We start from the raw sequence: 21,413 nt of genomic DNA, 5'->3' as shown, positions 1-21,413 counted from the left end.
TGAAAAGATTAATGGGGGAGATTTCCTTTAAAAAGAGGGGGGTGAGGAAAAAAGAAGAAAGAATAAAGAGAAAAAGGAGAAAATAAAAAATATGTTCAGATAATCATGAATATTCTAAAGTTCAAACAATTGCCAATGATTGCAAAATTGTAGTAACTCATAAATTTTACAAAAGTGAATTGCCTTATAGATGTGTATCATAGAAACAGCAAACATGAATTTGGACAGACTTTTGAGATAATGGAGGATAGAAAACCTGTTGTACTCTGATCCATGGAGTAACTAAGAGAGAGGTACTAACTAACAATAACAATCATAGAATCTGTCATGTGTTTGATTGTTGCAAGATTTTCTGCTTCAATTATTCCCTCTTTTTTTGATTTCACAAACTAAACATTAATTTGATATAATTATTATTAGAGGATATTTCTGGTATAATTTATTTTTTAAATAAAATAATTGGTCTAATTGGATTAAGAGAATAGTTCCTTCTGTTTATAATAACAAGGAAAGAAAATGACCTGGAATGAAGTCTTCCTATCTGGAAGAGCTTTTATTGCATTTGACAATGGTTGTTCTGTCTCTTTAAATTGGCCTTCCGCCCTGCCTTATATAGTTGTCAGAATTCACAAGCATCCTCAGCTTGTTTTTGTCTTTGAGAAACTGAATTGGTTTCTGTATGAGCCTGTTTTCTATGTCTGCTCTTGATTTTAATGGATTAAGTAAGCACTTGCAGCATACTACCTCCCAGTAAGAAAACAACGCACTTTCATTCATGCATTCTGCTCCCTGCCCCTCTTGTCCTTCCTTATCCAATAAACTGTTGTTACACAGCATGTTGGAGAACAAAAAGAGCCTCCATCTGGGAATGATTAAATGAGTGACCAGAAGCATCATTGTGGGGTTCAAGCTGGTGAGAGGCAGCTATATAGTTGACATGCATCTCACTGTTTACTAGTGCACAGCTATTTTCTCTGCTTATCCCCAACTCTGTTTCCAATACACTCCTCTCTTTGAAATTCTCTTTCCCTTCTTTCTTTTATATTTAATGGTAACTTTTGCCTTTGTTATCCCATTCTTTGTATAGGGTTCATGTATATATGTGTGTACACATATATACACACACCTTCATCCACCTGGTCCTTTATTTCTTTTTCACTTCCCCCCACACTCCCCACTTTGCTTATTCTTCTCACTCTGCCTTGTTCTCTCCATCAGTCCTTTCCATTACTCCATTTTTTCCTCCCCTCTAAATGAATTTTTTGGGGGGTGATGTTATATTTAGAGTTTGATAAAACCCTGATCTTATCTGAGTCCAGGAAAAAAAATGGAGGTCTTGTCCAGTTGCCTCTACCCATACCGTTAGTGTTCCTTGAGACTTTGGATAGCTGTCTTATTTATCTTTTAGGAATTGACATGTAAATTAGGGATTCTGAATAGAAAACACATAATTTTTTTCCTTTCTTTGGGACAGGATTTCTATTAGAGGGGAAAGATAAGAACTGATTGGTGAAAATGCTCTACGAGATCTAGCTATGCTTTGATCTTTTTAAACTAGCCTCAAAACAGAGAAAATTGATGAACTCTGCATGAAGATTGACACATACTTTTTTACTTTGTGATCTTTTCTTGGCAAAGATGCTAGAGCGGTTTGTCAGCAGGGTCAAGTTACTTGCCCAGAGTCATACATCTAATAAATATCTGACACTAAATTTGTACTAAGGAAGGTAAGTCTTCTTGATTCCAGGTTGGGCACTATATTCTTTGTACCTCCTAGCTGCCTCCATAGTTGATATTATTACCTCCATTTTACAGATGAGGAAACTGAGACAATCAATGATTAAATGACTTTTCCATGGTCACACAACTTTTAAATATGAGACTAGATCTGAACTTAAATTTTCCTGATTCCAGCTGCAGAGTCAGCCTGCTACACTAACATAAAAACTAGTATTTATATAATACTTTAAGTTCAAAGTATTTAGAAATATTACTTCATTTTATATTCACAACAACCTTGTGAGGTAGGTAGTGGTATTCTCCCCTTTTTATAGATGAGGAAACTAAGATTGAAAAAGGGAAAGTAAAATTCTCAGGTCATACAGCTAGGAAGTACATGATGTCAGATTTGAACTCTAGTTTTCTTTGTTTCCAGTTTAGTGTTCTTATCAACTGTCCAATCATCTCATAACATAATGTCTTCCCCAAAATCAAATAACTCTTGATTCTTTCCTTATTTTCTTTAGCAGCTCAAGCACCTACTTTCTCAGAAGAATTTTTGCTCTCTAAGTCACTTTTCCTAAACCTTTGCTTTCCAAGTTCTTCACATAGAGTACAATGCTTAATCCATCCCATCCCTCACTCCCCTCCCCATTCTTCATTTGGCACATTGAGATATATCACAAGCAAATCTCATGACAGTGAAAAAAGTTGAGGCATTTGAAAATCTGATTATTGAATTGTGAACAGAACCAACAATTCTGGAGAGTAATTTGGAACTATGCTGAAAGGGCTATCAAACTGTGCCTATCCTTTGATCCAGCAGTGTTTCTACTTATATCCCAAAGAGATCTTAAAGGAGGGAAAGGGACCCACATGTGTAAAAATGTTTGTGGCAAGAAACTGGAAACTGAGTGGATGCCCATCAATTGGAGAATGGCTGAATAAATTGTGGTATATGAATGCTATGGACTATTATTGTTCTGTAAGAAATGACCAGCAGGATGATTTCAGAGAGGCCTGGAGATACTTACATGAATTGATGCTAAGTGAAATGAGCAAAACCAGGAGATCATTGTACATGGCAACAAGAGATTATACAATGATCAATTCTGATGAGTGTGGCTCTCTTCAACAATTGAGATGATTCAAACCAGTTCCAGTTGTTCAGAGATGAAAAGAGCCATCTACACCCAGAGAGAGAACTATGGGAACAGAGCGTGGACCACAACATAGCATTTTCACCCTTTCTGTTATTGTTTGGTTCCATTTTTGTTTTCTTTCTCATTTTTTTTCCTTCTTGAAGCAATTTTACTTGTGTAGCAAGGTAACTCTGTGTGTGTGTGTGTATATATATATATATATATATATATATATACATATACATATATATATTGGATTTAACATATTTAACATGTAACTTGCCATCTAGGGGAGGGAGTGGGGGGAAGGAAGGGAAAATTTGGAACAGAAGGTTTTGCAAGGGTAAATTTTGAAAAATTACCCATGCATATGTTTTGTAAATAAAAAGCTATAATAAAATAAATTTACAAAAGAAAAAGAAAAAAGAAAATCTGATTATTATTGATGATTTCATCTCAAACAAAAAAAAGGCCAAATATAGTACCAGAGTAACACTGTTAACTTTTTAGGCTCTTCATTATAGGAACTAACTAAATCTGTTGAATGTTTAAAACTTATTGGTTATTATAGAAATGATGTTGCATAAGGCCAAATGAGACTAGGATGACAGCATCAAGTTTCAATCTGAAGGCAAAGGGGAGAATACTGAGGGAAAAAAATGAAGAAGTCTTTAAATATTTCATATTTATTGAACTTCTCTTTAATCATGCATACACATATGGATGCGTGTGTGTATATATATATATATATATATATATATATATATATATATATATATATATATATATATATATATATATATATATATATACAGTTTCTGGGATTCTAAGATCCTTTTGCAAATATTGTTTTTCAGACTCTGGAAGAATTAATTGGGTTAGAGTACTAGAGATCAGCTACTTCTAAAACAGTCATGACTAGGGTCACTATCAAATTAACTGCTTGTCACGAAGTTGAGATCTGATGACCAAGAGAAAATGATCCTTATCCAAGGAGTTAAGGAAAAGTTAAGAGATAGGGTTTTAGTCCATATTTTGCCATCTGGTCACTGTGTGACATTAGGGAAGTCACTTTAAATTCCCCGATGACATAGGAGAAATCATCTCAGCTTCCTGTGTCTTGGTCTGTTCTATAAAATCGAAGAGGTTGATCTTTTTCATATATCATAGGTCCCCTTAGGAGTCTGGTGAACTCTGGGGATCTCTTCTAATAATAATACTGTTTATATCACTAAAGGAAAAGTAGATAGTCCTGAAGTTCCATAATAAAGGGTTCGTGGACACCAAGTTAGGAGTTTCTGGACTATATGGTCTTTGAGGTTGCTCTCAGCTCTGATATATGACAATTAAATGGGATGAAAAACAATATGAGCCTTTTGGCAACTTTCACATTACAGTTTAAAGAAGTAATTCCCAACCTTTTGATAATTGTAACACTCTTTTTTGTTAAATTTCACAACATCCTCGCCCCCATACTTTTCTGTAAAATGCTGCCTAGAATATATTACTTAAATTAAGGTAAATTAACATGAAGAGGTTTTATTTTTGTTTTGCTTTGCTGTGCTTTTTTTTTTTTTAAGAAATCTAGTGGCATCTTTTTAAATAAGAGTAAATGTTTATGGATTTTGCAAAACCAAATTTGAAATCATGAGATCATAGAATTAGAACTGGAAGAGACCTCTTGTCTAACACTTTATTTTATTTTAAATAATAGCCTTTTAGTTTTAAAATACATGCAAAGATAGTTTTTCTACATTCACCCTTGGAAAACCTTGTGTTCCAAATTTTTCTTCCTCCCTTTCCCCATCCCCTTCCCTAGACAGCAAATCTTTCAAGATATGTTAAGCATGTACAATTCTTCTACCTATATTTCCACATTAATCACGTTGCACAGATCAAAACGGGGAAATTAGAAAAACAAACAAAAAGCAAGCAAACAACAACAAAAAAGGGGAAAACTATGTTGTAGCATATTATTTTATAAATGAGATAATTCAGACCCAAAGAGATTGAAGTGACTTAGGTCATGTGGAAGAACTGGGATTCTTACCATTTTGTTGATTGATTGAATTTTAAATAGTATTCTATTTTCCAGGTATTATCCATCTTTATATATAAAGGTAGTTTTCAGCATTAATTTTTGTAAGACTTTGTGTTCCAAATTGTTCTCCCTCTCTTCCTTCTTCCCTCCTTAAGTAATCTGATAATAGTTTAAATATATGCAATTCTTGTAAACATATTTCCATGTTTGTCGTGTTGTACAAGAAAAATCAGACCAAAAAGGGAAAAAAACCATGAGAGAGAATGAAAAAAAAAAACAACAAACAAGCAAAAAGTGAAAATACTATACTTCCATCCACATTCAATCTCCAATGTTCTCTCTCTAGATGCATATGGCATTCTTCATCCTAAGTCAATTGAAATTTCCTTAAATCACCACATTGTTGAGAAAAGCCAAGTTCGACAAGTGGTGTGATCATCACATAATCTTGTTGTTACTGTGTACAATGTTTTCTTGATTCTGTTCGCTTCATTCAGCATCAGTTCATATAAGTCTTTCTAGCTTTTTTGAAATCAGCCTGCTTATCATTTCCTATAGTACAATAATATTCCATTAAATTCATATACTGTAACTTATTCAGCCATTCCTCAGTTGATGGGCATCCCCTCAATTTCCAGTTCTTTGCCACTACAAAAAGGACTGCTATAAACATTTTTGCATATGTGGGTCCTTTTCCCTCTTTTATGATTTCTAAGGGATATAGACCCAGTAGTGGAACTACTGTCTTTTCCTGTCATTTTAGCCAATCTGAGAGGTATGAAGTATTACTCATGTGATTTAAAGGAGGCTCCTGATGTCCATGGATATCAAGGAATTCATGGATAGATTTTAGGGTATGTATAAACTTGAATGGGCAAAAATATGTTTTTATATCTATGCATACATATATACATAAGTGTTTTCTTTCTAGAATTCTATTTAGTTTTACTCATTTAAAAACATTATTCTAAGGAGGGAATCCATAAGTTTCACTAGATGATCAAATGGTTCTTTATTATTATTATTATTATTATTTTTGTATGCAAAAGAATCTGAGCTTTTGAAGTTTGTAAATTTTTAGTCTACTTAAAGATTGTTCAATAATAGGTGGCTGCTAAAGAAGCAAGGCCTCAATTAGCTACCTTTAATAAGCAACTACTGGATGCTCTGAGTGATTAATAAATATTTTGGTTGGCATTAAAATTAATAATGGTTAGCATTTTTATAGTACTTGAAATTTTGCAAAGCATTTTGTAGACATTATCTCATTTGATCTTTATAACAATTCCTGGAGGGAATTTCTATTATTACTCACATTTTACAGAGGAAAAAACTGAGGCAAACAAGTTACAGGACTAAGGTCACATAGCTGGGGAGTATCTAAGTTAGGATTTGAATTCAGTACTTTTTGACTCCAACTCCAACTTTGTATTCTATTCATGGGGTCACCTAAATTGCAGCTGAGCAATGATAATCATCTTTTAGAAGTCCTACTATTGGGCTATAAAGAGGAAAAGAAAGAAACAAGCATTTATTAAGCACCTACTATATACATCCGATATTATGCTGAGCATTTTACAAATATTATTTCATTTGATCCTTACATCTAATCCAAGAAGTTGAGGGAGTATGTCTATTTTACAGTTGAGGAAACTGAGACAGAGATTTAGTGTCTTGTTCAAGGTCTAGAAAGTATTTGAGGCCTAATTTGAATTCAGGTCTTTCTGACCAGGTCCAATATGTAGCTGCTAATGATAGTGAATGATAATCATTTTTCAGATGTCTTTCTATTAAACTGTTAAAATGCTTATTAATTCAGATGCTTTCTCTAATTTAAAGTATTAAATAGGTAGGTCCCCAACCCCCCAATCTTCCAGTGTCCTGTAATCATTACCAGTTGCCATCACTCCCTTCCTGGCTTTCGACTCACCATCTCTGCAAAAATTGCTTTTGGCACTATCTACAAAGTCATGAAATTCTATATGCTTTTGACCCTGTCACTTTAAAGCTTTAGCTTGCTTACATTTAATTGCGTTCTTGTAAGTGTTCCTTATTGCCATGGCAACCCTAATCAATCATTGTGCTAAAAATAGGCCTTTCATTTTCTAAAGGATGGTCTGTAGTGAATTGAAAAATTCAACTCAGCTAGTCCATTTTACATAGGCTGCTTCATTTCCCGAAACTGAAACTGAGGATTCAGGAGTTTAGGTAGAGTAATTATTTCAGAGAGTTCCAGGCATCTCTCTCTTGCCTTTCCTGGCATTGTTCTTTCCTACTGCAAATCCTTCCTCCCTTTCCCCACTGCCTCCAACACATAAATATACTCTCTCTCTCTTTCTCTCTCTCTCTCTCTCTCTCTCTCTCTCTCTCTCTCTCTCTGCTCTCTCTCTCTCCTCTCCTCTCCTCTCCTCTCCTCTCCTCTCCTCTCCTCTCCTCTCCTCTCCTCTCCTCTCCTCTCCTCTCCTCTCCTCTCCTCTCCTCTCCTCTCCTCTCCTCTCCTCTCCTCTCCTCTCCTCTCCTCTCCTCTCCTCTCCTCTCCTCTCCTCTCCTCTCCTCTCCTCTCCTCTCTCTCCTCTCCTCTCCTCTCCTCTCCTCTCCTCTCCTCTCCTCTCTCTCCTCTCCTCTCCTCCTCTCCTCTCCTCTCCTCTCCTCTCCTCCCTCTCCTCTCCTCTCCTCTCCTCCTCCCTCCTCTCCCTCTCCTCCTCCTCTCCTCTCCTCTCCTCTCCTCTCCTCTCCTCTCCTTCCTCTCCTCTCCTCTCCTCTCCTCTCCCTCTCCTCTCCTCTCCTCTCCTCTCCTCTCCTCTCCTCTTCCTCTCCTCTCCTCTCCTCTCCTCTCCTCTCCCTCTCCTCTCCACTTCCTCTCCTCTCCCTCCCTCTCCTCTCCTCTCCTCTCCTTTCCTCTCCTCTCCTCTCCTCTCCTCTCCTCTCCTCTCCTCTCCTCTCCTCTCCTCTCCTCTCCCTTCTCTTCTCTTCTCTCTTCTCTCTCTCTCTCTCTCTCTCTCTCTCTCTCTCTCTCTCTCTCTCTCTCTCTCTCTCTCCACAATTAAATACAGAGCTTCTTTGACCAAGAGCATTCCTTTGCACACTTGGTTATAGGTGTCAGAGATTTCATAGAACAAGCTTTCAGTAGGGTTTTGATCTAGTTCATTGGACTTATTTCTGCACATTAGAGAAACCATCTTGCTTAACTGCTAGATAGAAAAGAACTTGGCTAGTGGGGGAACAGATGGCAACAGAAATGAATGAGGTTATAAAGTTCTTCTGGTTTTTGTATACTGAGACGGAGAGTTAAAAGGAGAATTCAGTTCAACCAATATTTATTAGGAGTTCTCTGTTCACTGCTCTGTGGGAATATGATAAAAGATATGGTAATAAGATCTTCCACTCCTTCCCTTTGTTTTCCTCTATGGCCTTGTCCCAAAGGACAAAACACCCAGAGCTGACAAGGTGAAAAGATTTTCCCTTGGCTTTCCTGCTCAGCTGGTCTTTGAGGTTGGGAAAAGATAAGAAAAACTTCTGAGCTAAAAAGAGGATTTTTACACCTGGAATTAGTCCAGTATAGGATAGAATGTTGTGTTTGTGCCAGAAAAACTCTCAAATCAGCTTGGTAGTCACTTATTCTTCCTATCCCAGGGCTCTAGAGAAAATTGAACCACTTCCACCTCTACCACTTTCAGTGGCTACTTATCTATTGTTATGGATGATATATACTACTTATGGTGAGCTGCCTGGTTAGCCTAGCCCAAGTCAACAATATTTATTAAAATCTTACTTTCTGAGGGCAGCTAAGTGGCACAGTGATTAGAGCACCAGCCTTGAAGTCAGGAGAACCTGAGTTCAAATCTAGTCTCAGACATTTAACATCTCTTAGATGTATGACCCTGGGTAAGTCATTAAACCCCAATTGCCTCAGTTAAAAAAAAATCTTACCTGCTACTGGAAGCCATCCCTAAAACGTCTAAATTCCGGTGCTTTGCTTTTAATTCTAATGTTTTAAATAATTTTATATTTGTTTATTTGTTGTCTTCCCCAATAGATTGTAAGCTCCTTGAGGGCAAAGGATTCCTTTTTGCTTCCTTTTTATATCTCCAACCTTTAACACTGTGGCTCTTCATAAATGTTTATTGATTTGATTAAATGCTAATTGCGTGGTCTCAGACACTTAACTGGGTAACACTAGACAAGTCACTGAACAACTTCTGTTTACCTTAATCCAATAGAGCAGGAAATGGCAAGCCATTCTAGTGTCTTTACTTCAAGAAAACCACTTAAGACAGTCTTGGTGTGCTGTGATCCATGGGGTCACAAATAGTCTGACCAGACTGAATGACTGAACAAAGTTTTTAGCTCCAGCAATTCACATACAAAGAAAAAAACAAAGTTGGTCCCTGCCCTTGTGGAGTGTACATTCTAAGGAGAGAAAATAGCATAAAAGGAAAATGAAGGAGTTTACAGAATCATCTGGAAGGTCAGGTAAAGAGGGTAGAAAAGTAGAAGGGTAGAAAAAGTAAGCTTTATTGACCTGAGCTCTTCCTTGGAAGAGGGGGATCCTGGTGGAGATTGATCTTGTTAGCTTCTAAGATAGAAGTCTATTAGGAATGTGGGAGCTGGGAAAGGAATGAAAATCTTAGGCTTCTAAAGGGGAAAAGGCCACATAATTCCTAGAGTTTTCCTTACGTAGTATTGTCCTATGTGAAGAAAGAGTTCAGGTAAAGGAATGAGTAAAGAGTATCCTTATATAATAAGGAAAAGCAGAAGGATTGTCTCCTGGCACATGTCACATTGTGCAGATTTCCTCAGCTAGCAGAGCAGGTTGGTGAGTCAGAGTAAGCAGTTTCTGAAGAAGCCTAGAATCTGTTCTGTGACTTGGCCATTATCCCAGTGCCCTGGAAAGAACCAGTCAGGCTTCCTTGCCTGTCATTTCTGCTAATGCCTACAGCTGGTGCTGTTAAGAGTCATGCTGTACTCCCTCAACACCACCTTGCAAAATCATACTAAACAACTTGTCAGCCAATAGACTGAATTTCTCCATTCACAGGGTTATAGATTCAGAGTTAGAAAAGACCTTAGGGATATTTTAATCCAGCTCCTTCGTTTTATAATAAGGAAATCAAGCCATTTCATAGTCCAGTCTTGTTTGATAATCTTTATGAGTTACTGTGACCAAAAATCAAACAAACAAATATAAAAATCAACAAAATAAACTAATTCCAAAACAAAAAACCAAATCCCTCACCTAGTGGGCATTCTTTTGATGATAAATCTACATTTATCATTCTAGGTTTTACCTCAAATTATCATCATTCTCATCACTCTCATTATTACTCCTTAATGAAATGATATTTCAAGAATCTGGTGGTCCCCTTTTCTCTTGAAGTATCAGAGGAACTATCAGTTTGTCTGTAAGAACTATAAGTCAAATCTGCAAATGTCCATTAAGCATCTATTGTCTGCCAGGTACCGTACTAGGCACTAGGGAAGAAAGGCAAAGACAAAAAAAGGCCTAAAATAATCCCTTTAAGGGCCTTCAGGCCTTTAAGAAGTTCACAGTCTTATGGAGGAAATTAACTCCTTCCATTTTCCATTTTCAGCTCTCTTTTATGCTATTTTCCCATATTAGCATGTAAACTACTCAAGGTCAAGAACTATCTTTATTTTTTGCTTGTGTGTAAATTATCGGAGTTAATCTAACAAACAATTTTTTTTGTCAGAAAACCATTGGAGTTTATTGAGTAGATAGGTGAGATACTTATAAGTATTCTTTAAAAGATACAAAACCATTTATACAATGGTGCTTTCCCAGCCAGTGGATATGTAAGCCTTGAAATAACCCCCATGATATAATTTAAATGTCTTACTGAACCATTACCAACTTTTATGAAATGAAGAACAGTGAAAAAAATTTGCATCTTCTCACTACTATTCTTCTGAATTTTATTTTATTTTTTATGTGATGATCAGTTTTTTAAAAATTTTATTTATAAATTTTTTGACAGTATATATGCATGAGTAATTTTTTAAATAACATTATCCCTTATATTCATTTTTCCAAATTATCCCCTCCCTCCCTCTACTCCCTTCCCTTGATGACAGGCAATCCCATACATTTTACATGTGTTACAGTATAACCTAGATACAATATATGTGTGTAAATGCCATTTTCTTGTTGCACATTAAGTATTAGATTCTGAATGTATAAGTAACCTGGGTAGATAGACAGCAATGCTAACAATTTACATTCACTTCCCAGTGTTCCTTCTCTGGGTGTAGTTGATTCTGTCCATCATTGATCACCTGGAAGTGGGTTGGATCTTCTTTATGTTGAAGATATCCACTTCCATCAGAATACATTTTCATACAGTATTGAAGTGTACAGCGATCTTCTGGTTCTATTCATTTCACTCAGCATCAGTTGATGTAAGTCTCTCCAAGCCTCTCTGTATTCCTCCTGCTGGTCATTTCTTACAGAGCAATAATATTTCATAGCCTTCATATACCATAATTACTCCAATTGATGGGCAACCATTCATCTTCCAGTTTCTAGCCACTACAAAAAGGGCTGCCACAAATATTTTGGCACATACAGGTCCCTTTCCCCTCTTTAGTATTTCTTTGGGATATAAGCCCAATAGCAGCAATGCTGGATCAAAGGGTATGCACAATTTGATAACTTTTGGGGCATAGTTCCAGATTGCTCTCCAGAATGGTTGGATTCTTTCACAACTCCACCAACAATGCATCAGTGTCCCAGTTTTCCCACATCCCCTCCAACATTCATCATTATTTGTTCCTGTCATCTTAGCCAATCTGACAGGTGTGTAGTGGTATCTCAGAGTTGTCTTAATTTGCATTTCTCTGATCAGTAGTGATTTGGAACACTCTTTCATATGAGTGGATATAATTTCAATTTCATCATCTGAGAATTGTCTTCTAACAAACAATTCTTGAGAGAGACAGAGAGAGAGAGAAAAAGAGAGAGAGAGAGAGAGAGAGAGAGAGAGAGACAGAGAGAGAGAGAGAAAGTTGGAAATAGTCTCAAAGAGAAAGGAAAGACCAAGAACGTTTTCTTAAATAAAACCAGATTTTATCTGAGACTTGAAGGAATTCAGCAAGTGATGATAAGGCCAGGCATGAGGAGTAGCCAGTGCTTATTCAGTATTGAGAAATGAGGAATGGTAAGGTAGCCAATGTCACTGTATCACAGAATACATAGAAGGGAATAAAACCTAGAAAGACTGGAAAGGTAGCAGGTTATGAAGAGCTTTAAAAGTCAACCATAAGATTTTATGTAATTTATATTTCATATTTGATCCTAAAAGAAATGGAGAACCAATGGAGTTTGTTTAATGGGAGTTAATATATGATATCATAAGACTGAAGTTTAGAAAGATCATTTATTGATAATAGAAAATGGACTGAGGTGGAAAGAGACTTGAAGCTGGGAGGCCAATCAAAAAACTCTTGCTGTAGTCTAAATTTGAATTAATGAAGGTGTGAACAAGGTTAGGAATGGTGTTAGAGGAAAGAAGAGAGTACATATATGAGAGATGTTAGAAAAGGTTGAAAGGATAGATGTTGTCAATTGATTTGTCATTTGAATATTGATGAACACCTATGTTATGAACTTAAGTTTCTGGAAGTATTATGGTACTCTTTACAGTAAGAGGTACTTAGAAAGAGGGGAGACCTTAAGGGAAAATATAACGAATTAAGGCTTTTTAAACATGTTGAGCTAAAGATGTCAACGTTGAGTTTGAGATGTCCAAGAGGTAGTTGGACATGTAAGATAAGAGATTGAAAGAGAGGGTTGGGCTGGATAACTTTAATTTAACAAATCATCTGCACAGAGATGATAATTGAATCTGTGGGAGTTGATGAGATCATCAGCCAAAATAATATAGAGGGAGAAGATAAGAAGGTAAAGCCTTGGGAGACATCCTGGATGAGATCACCAATAGAATAGTTTACTGGGAAAAGAGAAAGTATAAGACAAAGCTTTAAAAAAACATCTGAAGTTTTTGGATATGATCTGAATGAAAATCTGGTCAAGGAGACTGACAATCAGACAAATAGGAGAAAAAAACAGGATAATGCAGTGTCACAAAAACTGGAGAAAAGAGAGTATCCTGGAGAAGAAAGTCATTGATTATCAGATGTGGCAGAGTCCAAGAAAGATGAGGATTGAGAGACGTTATTAGATTTGGCAATCAAGAGATTCTTGATAACTTTGAAGAAAAGAGTTTCAGTTGAATGATAAGTTTAGAAGTCAGATTGCAGTTAAGAGCAAAAAGTTAAATTAGTTAAGTTAAGAAAGCAAAAAGAAAGAGAGGAAAGACATTAAATGTAGATGGCTTTCTCAAGAAATTTAGCCACAAAAGGAAGGAGAGGTATATAGATATAGATATCAACTGCCTTGCTCTTTTTTAGCTTTGAAAATTCAAGACTCTTCTTTGACAAGGAATCTGGGTTTTTTGTTTCTTTAATTCCATCTCCTCTAAAATCTTATTCTAGTGGCTCACCAAGGGACAAAGGTGAGGTTGGCTTCTTGGCACAATCTAGATCTGTTCTACTATCTTGAAAAGCCTTTGAATAGAGGCCAAGACCTTCAGTTACCATGAGCAATTCCCTTAATTTCTCAGGGCCCAGCCTCAGCTAATATAAATAAAATTTGACCAGTTCTTCCTTCCTCCATGGTTGACCCTCTATCCACTATGCCATGCAACCTCTCTGACATAAATTATAGATAAGAAAACACCATCTCTCTAAAAGCTTTTAACAAGGTTTTTCAACAGGTGCAATTATCTGAGTTCCTCTAACAGTATAATGTCACTATGGTATTCTGAAATGCTCTTTTTTGTTCAGTGACCCAAGAAGACAAGAAATGACTTCTTTATTTCTCCCCTTCAAAACTCCATGAAGTTTTGTGTAAGCTAAGCTAAGCAGTTGCTGAGAATCATCTTAGATGTGTGACACATTTGTCAGGAGGCAGCAAAGAAGAGGTTAATGGATAATTGCAGTGTATCATTCTTCATAAACACAATTATTAGGATTAATTGTTTGCATGTTTTCTTTGGCACAGTTTATTTTACTTAGATTAAGGAAGATGAATGCAGAAATGTGCACACGCATGTGGTATCAGGAAGAATATTAATAGCATGTCCAAGGACACTGACATCATAGTTGGGATGGGAATGAGGTGATAATCCCTTAGAAATGAGTAATTGAGGTGAAGCTAATGTTTTCTCAGACATTAGGAGCCACTTAGGATGCCTCACCTCCTTTTACTTAACATTGTCCCAAGCTCTTAGAATTTTAATTATTTCCATTCTTTCTCACCTTCTCTTGCATCTGCAGTATTTTCTAAGGGCACTTTTTTCCCCTTGAGAAAATTGCAGACACATATTTGGTAAAGAAGCATCACTTCATTGACCCAGAGAGTTAAGGCTAGGCTTAGTGCCAACTGGAGAGAGGCTTTACTAATGTGAGTCAAGAAATTGTTTCTAAGGTACCTTAGCTCCTGAAGTTATGGAATAAGATGAATGAAACTGCCTAGGATGGTCCCCAAGATATACATAAACCAGTTGCCTCTTATTGTCAATTCAGTATATCAAGGACATGACATTCTACCTGAGATTAATTGAGCCCCATGACTAAAATTAAATCTGTGGCTGTAGGACTACAGAAGTTACTGTTCAAGGGCAGGCAGCCCAAGAATAGCTTCCATTTTCTATAGGTCAACTTGTAAGAAACAATAGAATGGAATGTGTATAGAGCAAAACATATTTGATTTACAAAATATATTTGCCTCAGATAAAAAGTTCTGGCTCTTGTCTCAAGTGCTTACCTTGAAGTAGTAGCTTTTTCTATGCTCAGCTTAAATGAGGTCACTGATCCTAAAGTCGAACCTTTGCCAGATGCTACAGGGTTGACAAATTTCTCTCACAGTTTGTTCTTTTGTAAAGAAGGCCAGGGCTTGAATCTCAGAACTTCCACTTTCAGTTCCATTATGCAATCATGAGCCAGTAAATTCAACTGTTTGGGCTGTGTGTGTGTGTGTGTGTGTGTGTGTGTGTGTGTGTGTGTGTGTGTATGTGTATGTATGTATATGTGTTCTTTTATATATATAAGTATATATATAAAAAACATGAAAGAGATGGAGGGGATGAATTAGATGCCTTGAATTTTTTTAAACCCTTAATTTACAATTTATTACAACTTGTTCCCCATATAGTCTCATGGGATGCTCAAAAAATCTAGTTCATAAAATTACTTCTTTTCTAGTCATAAGAAAACCTCATTTCTGAGATAAGTTTATTTTTTAAAATTTTTTTATCCTTTTTTTTCAGTTCCCTCTTTTCTCCCACCCTTTCCCCAATCAATAAGAAAACAGGGAAAACAAAATCTATTATAGATATGTAAAGTCATACAAAATAAAGTTCCTCATTAGCCATGTTCCTTATCCCATCCAAAAAAAAAAAAAAAGGAAGGAAGAGGGGAAAAAAAGTATACTTTAATACATAATTTACTTCACAATTTCTCTATCTGGAGTTGGATACCATGTTTAATAATGAGTTCTTTGGAATTGGGGTGAGTCATTATATTGTAGATGCTTTGAGTTTTGGCTACCACTTGTTTATTTTATTGTTCCTCTTTGTAGACCAGTTAGTAAAGTCAGTAGCCAATTTGATATATTAAATATGGTAGCCTTTAACTAATGGAAATTTTCTCTTCTACAGTGCTCATTTTTGCCAAAATTCTCCATCCATATAGAGACCAAGTATGAGGACAACAAAGGAAGCAACAATAGCGTGAGTAGTTTCATTTTTTTCTTTTTTGTTGTTTTTTGACCTGACTATATACATGCTGACTCCTGGAAGGGGCTTTGAAAAGCACATTAATCCATTTTTATTGGGCAGACCTTAAATGCCATACAGTTGGAAAAAAAAAGGACCAGAGTCAAAATCATAGGCAGTTTTTACTTTTTTATAGTCAGAGAGGTTCTGGCCTTAGGATCTGACCTTTAGAACAAGATTTTCTATGGATTTGCCTTCTTTTTTTTTTTTTTTTTTTTTTTTGCTAGTTATTAATTCTCCTGTGATGATTTTGTTTCTTTGCATTTGTAACAAATTAGGCTTGTATGTCATTGCCTTTTTAGAAAGCTTTTGGGAGTTAGAGGGAAGGATGCATTCCTGAGGGAAGAGCACTGGGATCTAGGACTTCTGGATTCTGTTTCTAACTCTCTCAGTTATGTGGAACAAGTTAGCCAACCTATTGGGGAGGAGGGAAAGGGAAATAATTTATAGATGTTTTTATACCATGATCACTTTCCTAGAACTCACCTATATATAAAAGCCAAATAGCTAAGGAAAACATTATTCCATATCACATTTGACTTACACATGCAGCATTTGACATTCATAGTCCACTCTGCCAAGAAAATAAGACAGTTCTTTACTTCTCTGGAGCCAAGATTGGCGATTTCACATAATATTGATTTATTCAATCAATAAATAAATATTTATGAAGCACCTATTATGTACCTAGTGGGATGCCTTTTGGTGCTCATTTCATTTAAATAAATGTATCGTTTGTCTGTATTTTCATGATTCTTTTTTTTGCTCTTCATCAGTTCATACAAGTCTTCCCAAATTTCTCTGAAACTACCTTTTCTCATACTGCATAACAATCATCACATTATATGTATTTATCAGAATTGTTCAGCCATTTCCCAATAAGTTTCTTTTTTTTTTTTTTTTTTGGTATTTCCACTAAATTTTGTTGAATATGTGGAACCTTTCTGTCTCTGACATCCTTAAAGTTTTTTAAATAATGGTTGGCAATGTTTCTAATAAATTAATAGTGTATATATGACTTCAACAACGATAATGTATGAAGATGTATTCTGATAGAAGTGGATATCTTCAACATAAAGAAGATCTAATTCACTTCCAGTTGATCAATGATGGACAGAAACAACTACACCCAGAGAAGGAACACTGGGAAGTGAATGTAAATTGTTAGCACTACTGTCTATCTACCCAGGCTACTTATATCTTTGGAATCCAATTCTTACCGTGCAACAAGAAAATGGTATTTACACACATATATTGTATCTAGGTTATACTGTAACACATGTAAAATGTATGGGATTGCCTGTCATCTACGGGAGGGAGTAGAGGGAGGGAGGGGAAAATTTGGAAAAATGAATACAAGGGATAATGTTGTAAAAAAAAAATTACTCATGCGTGTTCCAAATCACTACTGATCAGAGAAATGCAAATTAAGACAACTCTGAGATACCACTACACACCTGTCAGATTGGCTAAGATGACAGGAACAAATAATGATGAATGTTGGAGGGGATGTGGGAAAACTGGGACACTAATACATTGTTGGTGGAGCTGTGAAAGAATCCGGCCATTCTGGAGAGCAATTTGGAACTATGCCCAAAAAGTTATCAAACTCTGCATACTCTTTGATCCAGCACTGCTGCTACTGGGCTTATATCCCAAAGAAATACTGAGGAGGGGAAAGGAACCTGTATGTGCCAAAATGTTTGTAGCAGCTCTTTTCGTAGTGGCTAGAAACTGGAAGATGAATGGATGTCCATCAATTGGAGAATGGTTGGGTAAATTATGGTATATGAAGGTTATGGAATATTATTGTTGTGTAAGAAATGACCAGGAGGAATACAGAGAGGCTTGGAGAGACTTACATGAACTGATGCTGAGTGAAATGAGCAGAACCAGAAGATCACTATACACTTCAACAACAATACTGTATGAGGATGTATTCTGATGGAAGTGGATATCTTCAACATAAAGAAGATCCAACTCACTTCCAGCTGATCAATGATGGACAGAAACAAGTACACCCAGAGAAGGAACACTGGGAATTGAATGTAAAATATTAGCTCTACTGTCTATCTACCCAGGTTACTTATACCTTCGGAATCCAATACTTAACGTGCAATAAGAAAATTGGATTTACACACATATATTATATCTAGGTTACACTGTAACACATGTAAAATGTATGGGATTGCCTGTCATCTAGGGGAGGGAGTAGAGGGAGGCAGGGAAAATCTGGAAAAATGAATACAAGGGATAATGTTATAAAAAAATTACTCATGCATATATACTGTCAAAAATTTATAATTATAAAATTAATTAAAAAAATTTAAAAAAAGATAATGGAGGGATTTACCATTTTCTTCTTCAGCTAATTTTATAGAAGAGGAAAATGAGGCAAATAGGATTAAATGATTTGTCCAGTATTGCACAGCTAATGTCCATGTCTAAAGGGATACTATATGAATTGTGATACATTATTGTGATAAAATACTATGTTGCAACATATTGGTAAACAAAGAATACAAAGAAATATAGAAATATCTTTATTTTAAAAATTACTCATGCAAAAATTATAACTATAAAATTAATAAAAAAAGAAAAATAATAGTATATATGGAAATTCCAGGGAATTTTTTGGTATTTATTAACTTTAGAATTTTAAAAATCATAGTGTAAAATATTCTGTTGTCTCTAGATTGATGTTATTTATACTGTATGTACATAGCTCAGAATCTAAAGAATGCATCCTACCTTTTGGACAGTCTTACTGTTTGAACAAAATTTGATGATGTCTTTAGTTGAAAGGGGACCTCCTCACCGAAAAGGGACCAAATAATGAGATGTTAAACTAATTATAAAATGTGGCCACTCCGGAGATGTTCTCTTTATAAGGTATGAATTAAGCTCTGTCAATGGGGCTCCTGAATGAATCAGAAAGATAGCAACTCAGTAGGATAAAGAGTGGTACTTCATTCTTCTGGTGGCCTTTAAAATCAGTCTCAAAAGAGGAGCCCAGTTCCTGATAGATCAAATAAAAGATGCTTGGAAGGGGAAGAAGGGAACCTTTAAGAAGCAACAGGCCGTGGTAATTTCATAAAGAAAAGGGCCATAATTTTGAGAGTCTCTTTTGATTGATAAGGTCAGACTATGCTAGAAACCCTAACATGAAAATTCCCAAGGAGGTAATACTGAATCTCCTCTTTCTTCCTTAAACTCCTTCATGGGAGTTTGAACACGGGATCCTGGACACAGTAAACCCTGACTCTTTTATTTGTCGTTTTAAATGTTTACTTTGGTGTTATAAACATTATTTTTTGTTATTTAGTTTTTTGTTGTTGTGGTATCCAACTGTTTGTGACCCCACTGGAGGTTTTCTTGGCAAAGATACTGGGATGGTTTGAGTGAGGTAGGATTTGAATACATATCTTCTTCACTACAGATTTGATGCTCTATCTACTATTCTTTCTAGTTCTCTGCAGTGAGTTATTTATTACTCTAGTAGTTGGGTATCCTTGGGTTTATCAAACTCTATAATATAAATAGTATTTTCATTTTATTATATTAATGTGGCCCAGACATGAACAATTGCTTTTTCTTTTATTCTTTAGTCTTCCTTTATTTCTATAAAGACTATATTCTTCCTTCAGCTAGATGGTGTAGTGGAGAGAGCATAAGCCCTGGAGTCAGAAGAATTTGAGTTGAAATGTGGACTAATATACTTAATACTTCCTAGCTGTGTGACTTTGGGAAGTCACTTAACTCCAATTTCCTTCTAAAACAAAAACAAACTAACAAAAAAGACCATATTCTTATAAGTCCCTAGAGTGTTTTAGTAGATAGATTCCCTAGGATGTCATATAATCTGTAATTATTTTCAATTGAATTTATTTTTGTCATGTTTTTTGGATTTTATTGGTAAAGTGCTAAGAGGCTGATTTTTTTTATAGTTTTATTTTATATCCTGATGCTTTAATGAAATTATTGTTTGACTTAGTTTGCAAATGAATCTCTAGAGTTTTTGATGTAAACCATTTTATCATCTGAAAATAGCAATACTTTTTTCTTCTTTGCCCATGTTTATTCTTCTAATGATTTTGTCTTATTTTATTGAAGTAGAATTTCTACTTTTTCTAGAAGCATATTAAGTAATAATGATCCTCCTTGATTTGTCCCTTATCTTATTAGAAAGGCTTATAATATTTTTCCATGATATAAAATGTTAGCCCATGCTTTTTAGAAAAAACCTGTTTAGGGGCAGCTAGGTGGCGCAGTGGATAGAGCATCAGCCTTGAATTCAGGAGGACCCAAGTTCAAATCTGGTCTCAGACACTAACACTTCCTAGCTGTGTGATCCTGGGCAAGTCACTTAACCCCAGCCTCAGGGGGGGAAAAAAAAACTGTTTATAATGTTAAGAGATATATTAATTCCTAATTTTAAAAATAATATTTATTCCTAAATTTTAAAAATTCCTAATGTATGCAATGTGTTTTTTCAAAATCTTTTATTATATATCTTAATAGTAAATGTATGATTTTTATTGTTTTAAAAAGTAATATGATTTGTTACATTTATAATTTTCCTGATGTTAAACAAGCCTGATATTCTTACTATAGTCTGGTCATTGTATATAATCGTTTTAATATGTTGTGATAGCCTTTTGGCTACTATTTTATTCAAATTTTTGCATCAGTATTCATTAGAAATAATTTATTTATGTTTTTTTTTTGGTTTGAAGTTCTTGTTGTTATTGTTATTGTTTTAAATCTGGATATTCTGGACTTTGGTTTTGACATTTCTGGGTATTTTCAATTTAATTTTTTTTTTCAGATGGTGATCTGTGGATTCGACTTTTAATTTCCTTTCTTGATCTAATAGTTCTAGACAATTCTATCATATGACTTTTTGAAATATGTCATACTGTTTTTCTGTTTGATAATGTTTTGTAGATAGTCTTATAATTCTTAAATTTTCTTTCCTCAAAATACTATTGAATGTAACTGATTGGATGAAGTATTTCTGAGTATTAAGTCATATGATCCCTGGTCCCAGAACTAGGACCCTGGGGAGGTCATTTGAAGGGATGCATTTTGAACCCTGAAATACAGGAATTGAAGGAAGTGACATGACCTATGGGAGGCAGCCAGCATTGGTGACCATTGGTCAAGGATGGTTACATCCTTTTAGTCTATTCAATGAGAAGGCTCAAGTCTTTTGCTTTTAAACCCTGGATAAGCCGGCAGCTAGCCAGGTTCTAGGCACACATGGTGGATTTGGGATGGCTTCCAGATGGGACTTTCCCTGCAGGGATTAAAAAAATGTTTTCTCTTTGTACCTAGTAATGTCTCTGATTAGTTAATTGGGAAGGAGGTCTCGCATCCGACCTATCCCACACGCTATTTTTCCAGGTAACTTGTTGTAATTAATAGGTACCTTATATTGTTTTCTGGTTTTTCAATCTTCACCTCCCCCTCTTTTTTTGAACATTTCTTGTTATCTAATGGAATCTTACCTTTAGAATCTTTTATAGTCCTTACTATGTGTATATGTGTATGTGTATATATATATATATATATATATATATATACATATATATATATTAATGATAATATGGCATACATACCATACTAGTACATATAACATATACTATTGCATATTAT

General features: G+C 35.4%; 1 protein-coding gene across 1 annotated transcript in view; it reads left to right on the top strand.

Annotated features, from left to right (window-relative positions):
• Nucleotides 1-21,413, top strand: part of PITPNC1 (phosphatidylinositol transfer protein cytoplasmic 1) — a 355,282-nt gene that overhangs the window by 192,696 nt on the left and 141,173 nt on the right. Inside the window, exon 5 of the mRNA XM_074260561.1 lies at nucleotides 15,639-15,710. Within this exon, the coding sequence (XP_074116662.1) occupies nucleotides 15,639-15,710 (72 nt within the window). The remainder of the gene's footprint in view (nucleotides 1-15,638; nucleotides 15,711-21,413) is intronic.

This window comes from Sminthopsis crassicaudata, chromosome 4 (assembly GCF_048593235.1).
Source record: "Sminthopsis crassicaudata isolate SCR6 chromosome 4, ASM4859323v1, whole genome shotgun sequence".
NCBI lineage: Eukaryota > Metazoa > Chordata > Mammalia > Dasyuromorphia > Dasyuridae > Sminthopsis > Sminthopsis crassicaudata.
The sequence above is the reverse complement of the archived record's forward strand: the minus strand, read 5'-3'. Positions and strand labels throughout refer to the sequence as shown.